We start from the raw sequence: 8742 nt of genomic DNA, 5'->3' as shown, positions 1-8742 counted from the left end.
GCGCCCTCTCCACCAGCGCCTGCAAAATCCTTCGCCGCGGCCGTGGCGACGCCCTCCCCCCCTAAGAGCATTCCTCCTCCTTCGCGCACCTTGCCCTCCATCATCATCAAAGCTAAGGAGACTAGCGACAAACAAAAACAGCAGCCAGTCGTACTTGACGAGTTTAAAAAGAACATCTCATTCCGTAGAACAACATTTGCTCCCTCGAAAGTAAAGCCCTTGCGCCAGAACATGCTCAAAGTAGAGTTCGACACTAATGAGCAGCGCGACCAAATCCTCCGAAAAGTGAACAACATCCCCGGCATTGCAGCTGAAGAGTCGAAGCTCCGTCGCCCTCTCATCATCTTGAAGGGGATTAGCAAAGAGGTCCAGAGGGAGGAACTGGTGGACATCATAAGCCACCAGAACCAAATCCCAAGCGAAGAAATCCGCCTTTGCTTCCTCCTGAACAATAGAAACGAGCGCTTTTACAACGCGGTGTTGGAGGTGGCCCCGGCGATCCGGCGCAGGCTGGTCGAAGGGGAGCGTGCGAATGTGGAGCACCAGCGGGTGCACGTGGCGGATTTCAGCCGCTTCGTGCAGTGCTATAAGTGCCTGCAGTTCGGTCACACTAACAACAAGTGCACCGCAGAGTCCCACCCGTGCGCCCACTGTGGTTCCACTGAGCACCAAATTAACTCTTGCCCCGTTCGCGCCGATCCCAACAAAAGGTGTTGCTTCAACTGCAAGTCTGTGCGTAGCGCCAACACTTGCCATACTGCCACCGACAATAATTTGTGCCCTCGGATAGTCAATGCCATTAAAGCTCTTCAGGACAGCACAGACTACGGCTATTAGCAACATGTTGGCCGCCCTCGACGTAATGATGTGCCTCAAGAAGAAGGAGGAACCTGGTAATTCAGAAAATTGTTATTGTAATTTTAAATTTAACGCCTTGTCGAAATGCGAAATCGCCTCGCAAAATTCAGGATCACATTTAATTATAATAGTTACAAACGCAAATCAAAAAGCAGATCCATGGCACCTTAACATAAAACATCGCTCCAAGATAAACAGCGACGGTGGGTATCTGTATCAAATAGCAGAGACCCACCAACGCTACACTTATCATACACTAATATAGCATACCCATGTAATAAATAATTCGTTGCCAAACAAACCACTTAGCATCTCAAAAAAAAAAAAAAAAAAAAAAAAAAAAACCTAACCTAACCTAACCTAACCTAACCTAACCTAACCTAACCTAACCTAACCTAACCTAACCTAACCTAACCTAACCTAACCTAACCTAACCTAACCTAACCTAACCTAACCTAACCTAACCTAACCTAACCTAACCTAACCTAACCTAACCTAACCTAACCTAACCTAACCTAACCTAACCTAACCTAACCTAACCTAACCTAACCTAACCTAACCTAACCTAACCTAACCTAACCTAACCTAACCTAACCTAACCTAACCTAACCTAACCTAACCTAACCTAACCTAACCTAACCTAACCTAACCTAACCTAACCTAACCTAACCTAACCTAACCTAACCTAACCTAACCTAACCTAACCTAACCTAACCTAACCTAACCTAACCTAACCTAACCTAACCTTTTTTTTTTTTTTTTTTTTTTTTTTTTTTTTTGTTACGAAGGGGAAATCCATTTACGGACGACCCCCCGGGTCTTCACCCGGGAGAGTGTGGGACTCCTGGCACCGAGTGTGCCAGACTACCGCACTAAAACCCCTCCGGCGCTTCCTTCCTGCCATTTCGAAGGCATCATGGGATCGGCTCTGCATTCTACCATGATGCCCTCTGGCTCCTCGGTGCGGCTTTACCGAGGATCTTGCTTTATTGGGCGACTAGTAAGTTGCTAGTCGCCCATACTGCCCAGGATCAGTGGTCCTGTTGGGGGAGTAGGTGAGCACGGTAACGTGCTCGCCTTCTGCCACCCCGTCCACGTCTATGTGAGGGCGCGTTTGGATCTTCCTCCCGCGCCCTCTCAGCAGCCTCCTTCTGCGAGATGACGGTCTCACAGAAGGAAGCAACCGCCACCCAGTTCCTCTCGCTGCATAACATCCTGTCAACGACGTTATGCAGCGAGAGGTCGCCATCCCCCAAAACCTCCACCAGCTCTTGCCGCTGCGCCGACCACCTTGAGCAGTCTGCCAGAGTGTGTTGGGCCGTGTCGTCCGGCTCTCCACACTCATGGCAGACCTCGCTGCCCTCTTTTCCAATACGGTACAGGTAATGACCGAAGCAGCCATGCCCGGTCATTACCTGTGCCAGCCTGTACGACACCTGGCCGTGGCGTCGATCCAGCCATTTGTCCAGCGATGGAAGGAGTGCCCCGATGGTGCGAACTCCGAATTCGGAGTTTTCGAGGTCACTCCTCCATCGCTCCCGTAACCTAGCCACGACCAGGTCCCACGTCTCCCTTCCTCTGCCGTCCACTTCTCTTTCGGCGGCAGGCAGAGCCCGCCACCTTGCCCTCTCCTTGTAGGCCTCCATATGGGCCAGCGCGTCCAGTTCCCACGGTGGGGTGCCAGCTAAGGCGCAGGCTGCCGCCCACGCCACCGTTATGTAGGCCCTGCATATTCGGATGGCTACCACTCTTTGTGGCCGCCGAAGCAGGGCCTTGTTGGCAGCGGAGAGCCTATCCGCCCATATCGGTGCCCCGTACAGTGCCATGCTGCGAGTGACATTCGCGTACAGGCGACGGCACGGGGCACCCGGCCCTCCTACGTTGGGCAGCAGTCGGCTGAGTGCTGACGCTGCACCAACGATTCGGGGAGCCATTCGCCTAAAGTGCTCCCCGAAGTCCCACCGTGGGTCCAGTATGATGCCGAGATATTTGATGTTCGGCATCATCCGGACTCTTTCTCCATCTACAAGAATGGACGCGCCAGCCGGAGGCCTCCAACCTCTTCCGCCGAAGGCAATGGCCTCAGTTTTGTTGAGGGCCACCCTCAGTCCCAGCAGCCTGATGCGGTAAACCATCAGGTCTGCCGCGACTGCCGCTCTGCGTAGGGTCCCCTCCAATTCCTCGCCCCAGACAGCGACCAACGTGTCATCCGCATAACAGATGACCGCCATCCGAGGCAAGAGGACCCCGCGGATGGCCCAGTCATAGCCGATGTTCCACAGCAGGGGTCCTAGCACCGACCCCTGGGGAACACCGCAGACCATTGCCCTCGACGTTATTATGCCATCTTTATTCTCGTAGAGCACTACCCTCGCCGTGAGGTAGTGCTCCACGATCCTCCGTAGATAAAGGGGCACCCCGTGGAACCGAAGTGCCTCCTTTATCACCTCAAAGGGGATGGAGCCGAAGGCGTTGGCGATGTCAAGGGACACAGCCACGGCCCCACCCCCCCTCTCAGTTGCCCTCTCCGAGAAGTCCCTCAGTGCCCCGATCGCGTCGATGGTAGACCGCCCAGTCCGGAACCCGAACTGGCGGTCCGAGATGTCCGGCCCCGTGTTTTCAAGATGCCGGATGATCCGGGACGCTATTACTCGTTCGAGCATCTTTCCGGATTCATCCAGCATTACAAGGGGCCTCCATCCGCTGGGGGAGTCCTCTGGCCGGCCCTCTTTCCTCAGAAGGCAGAGCCGGCCTTCCTTCCATACCCCTGGGAACCGCCCTGTTTGAAGGCAATCTTCAAATAAGTCCCTCAGGCGATCCCCAAGGTGTATAAGCGCCACCGGTATGACTCGGCCCGGGACCCCATCAGGACCCGGCGCCTTTTTGCTTCGATGGAGTCGGTCTATGACCCGCTCCATCTCAGCGTCAGTGACCGGCGGCACTTCCGTCATATCGGAGGACTCCCGCTCCGGGGCAGCCATTCTCGGAGGGGCAAACACTGGGACCTCGGGGAAGAGTCCCTCCACCACGTTTCGGAGGAGCTCCGGTTCGAGAGAGGCCATCGGGGCGGCACACTGCATCTTGTTCCGTACAAGTTTATACGGCCGCCCCCAAGGGTCCCGGTCCAAGGCGGCCAAGAACTCTTTGTAGGATTCGTCCTTGGCCTTGGCAATCGCCTTAGACAGGGCCTCCTTAGCCTCTCTGAGTGCCGTGCGCAGGAGCTCCTCCTCACCCTCCACGGTCGTCCGTCGCCGCCTACACCGGGTGTATGCCCGGCGGGCACTATTGCTGGTGCGTCGGAGTACGGCGATCTCCTCCGACCACCAGTGTACCCGTTTTTTGTTAGGCGGCGGGCCCGATCTCCTCATAGAGGCGTCGCAGACCGCGACAAGCGACGCCCGAAAGCGGCAGGCCCTCTCCTCCACGTCGAGGGACCGGTCTGGCGATGGTGTTCGCCAACGTTCTATCATGGCCGCCTCTTCAGCTGAGTCAGCGTCGAGGCTGGCCAGGCTCCACTTGCGGAACCGGTCCCTTGGGAGATTGCGACCTTGACTGGGCGGCCGCACCGAAGCCGGTCTGGAGACCGACATCCGAACATATAAATGGTCGGAGAGGGTCTCCACATCCCCCAGGACACGCCAACCTGTGACACGTGCAGCGGCGGAAGGGGTAGCGAACGAAACGTCCACTATAGAGCCCCCATTCCACCGTACACAAGTGTCAGCAGTGCCCTGGTTTAGGACGCACAGCCCCGATGCCACCACCCAGTCAGAGAGGATCCTGCCGCGCAGGTCAGTGACGGGGGAACCCCATACCGGAGACTTGGCATTGAAGTCCCCCGCCACCACCACAGGCGTGGGCGCCGCTCCCGCAACGATCCGCCCCACCTCTAAAAGGAGACGCTCGAATTCCCGCCGCGGTCTAGATGGGGCGAAGTACACGGCGACAAGAATTATGTCACCCCATCTAGCCGCGACGTAGCCCCGGCCTGCGCTCTGTTTTACCAGAGGAGGCCGGTCTCCCATCCGGGGGATGGTCATACCGACCTCTCCCTCCGTGTCCCCCACCCATGTAGGGAGCGGGGGAACAAAATACGGCTCACTCACAATGGCAGCACTAATGCCCCACTCCGCCAGGTGTTGCAGCAAGAGGTCTTGCGCGCGGGCGGAGTGGTTGACGTTGCACTGCAGCAGCTCAAGTGCTTGGTGTTGGTGTCTGGGCATTAGTGCTCCATTGTGTTGCCTACGCTTTTCAGCCCGGTGGGCTCCAGTCGTCCCTTGGTGCGCGGGGGGTTACACGCCTTCCCTCCCATTGTGTGCTTCGCCGGGAGTTTGGCGTGATGGCACACCGCGCACCAGGGCTCCTTCTCCACACATTGCTGTGTGAGGTGCCCCGTTTTCCCGCACCTGTGGCAGAGTTCCGACCTGTCCACCGGTGATGGGCACAACGCCCTCGTATGGCCCAAACCCATGCATCTGAAACAGCGCATGGGCAGGGGTTCCAGGCCAGTGATTTTGGCAGACGACCAACCGATCAATATACGGCCGTCTGCCACGAGGGCGTTGGCCACAGCTACAGGGCAGGTCACGATGACAGCCCCGGTGAAGTCCGGTGTCATACGGATCTGCCCCACCTTTACGTGTTCCGGTGGACATTTGCCGGCCAGGGACACCTCATTCCGCAAGGTCTCCGGGGTGACTGATTCGTCAAACCCGGAGATTTTGATTTGGGCCGTTTTGTACGGCCTCGTGACCTCGGCCACATCCCCCACCAGTTCCCGGATTTTTTCAGCAAGGTTGTCAGCGACAACGCTGCTGTCATTTCCGGGAATCTCGATAATTCTGGCGCCCGTCGCCGTACTCCTCACCGCCACGTGTTCCACACCCACTGTCGCCAGTTTTATCGTGGTGACCCTTCCCATCACAGTTTTGTAGTCGACTGTGGCACCCGACTTGAGAGTTACCACCACAGCCGTTGATTTGGGAAGGGCATACTGCCGCTTGACCGGTGCGGGGGCCGTGGGGCGAGGAGCCGCACTATCCACCTCAGGAGGGGAGGATTTTTTCCCCTTCCCCTTATTTTTCCCCTTTTTAACCACCTCCGTCCAAGAGGAGGAGGGGGTGGGTTCCTCCTGGGGTGGGGCGCCAGAAGCATCCTGTGAGGGAGGTTGCTGGGCCTTTGCCGCTGTGGCTTTTGGCGCTTTGGGCGCCGGGCCAGGTCTTGCCGGGGGCATCAGGGTGGAGCCTGCAGCTGCCCCCACATTTCCGGGCTGTATCGGTGCCTCGGCTTTTTTGGCATCTTGTGCCTTCCCTGCCTCCTTGTTGCGACGGTCAGCCGCAAGCGGTGGACGCAGCACCTCCTGAGGGGCAACAATGGCCCTCTTCTCTAGCTCCTTTATGCGGTCGTTCATCATTCCCCCCAGAGAGAGGAAAAGGTCCCTGGTGAGGGACTCTCCGAACGACCGCATGGAGCGGTCAACCTGGGCCATAATGTCGGCCGTCGAGGCCAATGGCTCCGTATTGGGGGCCTTCCTCTCGGAGAATGCGGTTCGGAGGGCTTTGGTTTCTTGCCTAAGCAGAGCTAGTTCCTCCCGCATCCTCTTGTTGTCCGCCGCCATTTTGCGGATGACCTCGGACTCCTCGCCTCGGTCCGCGATTTTGTCCGCCGCTTCGAGGATTTCGGCGCAGGCGGACTTCATTTTGGCCCAGGTCGTCCCCTTTAGGTTGCCGGACTTCTTGGCCTCCTCTAATACGGTCCGAGCCGCCTTGCGCACCACCTCCAGCTGACCGTCCACTATTGAGGCCTCATCGATGTTAACTTGGGGAGTATCCCTCAAGTAACCCGCCGCTTTGTCAGCCTCGTCCTCGAAGTCGGCAAATTCCGACGCCATCAGTGACAGTTTAGCCTTTGCCTGGCTTAGTCCCGCACTGGTCGCCTTTGCAGGCGCACGCCCTCTTTTTGACATGCTAGTTTTAGCACCCTTTTCGGGGAGCATGTCCACCTCAGCATTTTCGGCCCTTCTCTTCAGAGAAGTAGGGCCCGCCACCATCGTCACCTCAGGAAGTAGTTCCCCCTCCGAGTCGGAGCAGTCCGTGGCATACAGTGACCCTCCCAGGCTGCTGTACGCCGACTTAGAGCCCTCCTTGGCGCCTCGGGGGGTTACCGACCGCCCTCGGCTGCATCTGGCCGAATTTCGGCCCGACATGTTGGGATTTTAGACCCAATAACTTGGGAACTGTTGTTCCCACAACCACACGAAATAATGCAAAGGGGGGCGAAACTCACCCCCTTTCACCCTCAAGCACAAAAACTCACCCAACCCAAGGGGTTGGGGAGTAATGACAGAAGGAACACCTGCAAAACTTATTTGGCGCAAGAGTCTCCTGTGAGAAAAATAATAGCAATCCTGTTTTTGCACTATAACTTTGGAACCAACGGTCCAATGGTTACAGTGCAAAGGAAAGCTATATAGTGCTCACAAAGACCCAAACGACACGCAAGATTGCAGATGAGAAAGAAGGAAAAGAAAAAAGATATGAATTTTACAAATTAAATTAAAAACACAGATACGCAAAATAAATTTAAAAGTGAAGAGCACGTTTAGCCCCGTAACTTTTGAACGGAGAGTCCAAAAATTACGCGGTAAACGGCAGTCCCTGAGGACAAGCGAAGCCCTTCACAAGAAAAATGAAAAACAAAAGAAAAGAAAAGAAAAGAAAAGATATAAACGAAAAAATAAATACACTGTCAGAAATAAATAGCAAACAAAAACTAAAAAACGTCAAAATCCAATCCAAAAAGCGAAAATCAATAACCATATGTATGCCAAAAATTGTGTGAGAATTTATTTTATCCGAATTGCAAATTATCGCACAAGTCCGACCAAAGATAAACCTCAACCTAACCTAACCTAACCTAACCTAACCTAACCTAACCTAACCTAACCTAACCTAACCTAACCTAACCTAACCTAACCTAACCTAACCTAACCTAACCTAACCTAACCTAACCTAACCTAACCTAACCTAACCTAACCTAACCTAACCTAACCTAACCTAACCTAACCTAACCTAACCTAACCTAACCTAACCTAACCTAACCTAACCTAACCTAACCTAACCTAACCTAACCTAACCTAACCTAACCTAACCTAACCTAACCTAACCTAACCTAACCTAACCTAACCTAACCTAACCTAACCTAACCTAACCTAACCTAACCATCCCATCTTTAGTGTGTCCACCCCTGCTTGTGATACCTCCATCTCTTCGTCTTGACGCCGCCATCGATTCTGCATACCAGTCGTTTCCATCCAATTGAATTTTTCATACTATTTTGTCGATTTTCTTCTGTAACGGTCCATACATAATTCAAACATCCATTTTAGTGTAAAATCCGAATTTTTTCTTCCGAACCCCCCCCAAATTACTTCTGATTAGTGTTCCGGCTGCCTACCCCATCATTTTGAGCCATCCCCGGACAAAATACGCGAAAAATTCGCTAAGTTTTTTTACATTTTAGTAGTTTCAGTTATATAAAAACACACTTTTTTGTCGATATTTCAAATTTTTTCTATCAAAAATAGTTTAGTAGTTTCTGTCTATCATTCCCCTCGCCATCCCGCTTTTTCTGACACCCCAATCTTCACAATCCGTCCAGTAGTTTTTTAGTTATTAATTTTTTTCATTTTTTAAATACCTACCGAGGTTACCTTATACCTCGCACCCATATATCGGCATCCCATCTTTAGTGTGTCCACCCCTGCTTGTGATACCTCCATCTCTTCGTCTTGACGCCGCCATCGATTCTGCATACCAGTCGTTTCCATCCAATTGAATTTTTCATACTATTTTGTCGATTTTCTTCTGTAACGGTCCATACATA

At 53.7% G+C, this 8742-nt stretch overlaps 1 protein-coding gene across 1 annotated transcript; it reads right to left on the bottom strand.

Moving 5' to 3' along the window:
• Positions 1 to 5080: 5080 nt before the first annotated feature.
• LOC132902821 (tropomyosin-1, isoforms 33/34-like) lies at positions 5081 to 7063 on the bottom strand. Its single transcript, XM_060949268.1, has one exon. The coding sequence runs from the start codon at positions 7061 to 7063 to the stop codon at positions 5081 to 5083; it is 1983 nt and encodes a 660-aa protein (XP_060805251.1).
• Between the last annotated feature and the right edge of the window lie 1679 nt (positions 7064 to 8742).

The sequence above is a fragment of the Amyelois transitella genome, chromosome 18 (genome assembly GCF_032362555.1).
Source record: "Amyelois transitella isolate CPQ chromosome 18, ilAmyTran1.1, whole genome shotgun sequence".
Taxonomy (NCBI): domain Eukaryota; kingdom Metazoa; phylum Arthropoda; class Insecta; order Lepidoptera; family Pyralidae; genus Amyelois; species Amyelois transitella.
This window is presented reverse-complemented; position numbering and strand designations above follow the sequence as displayed.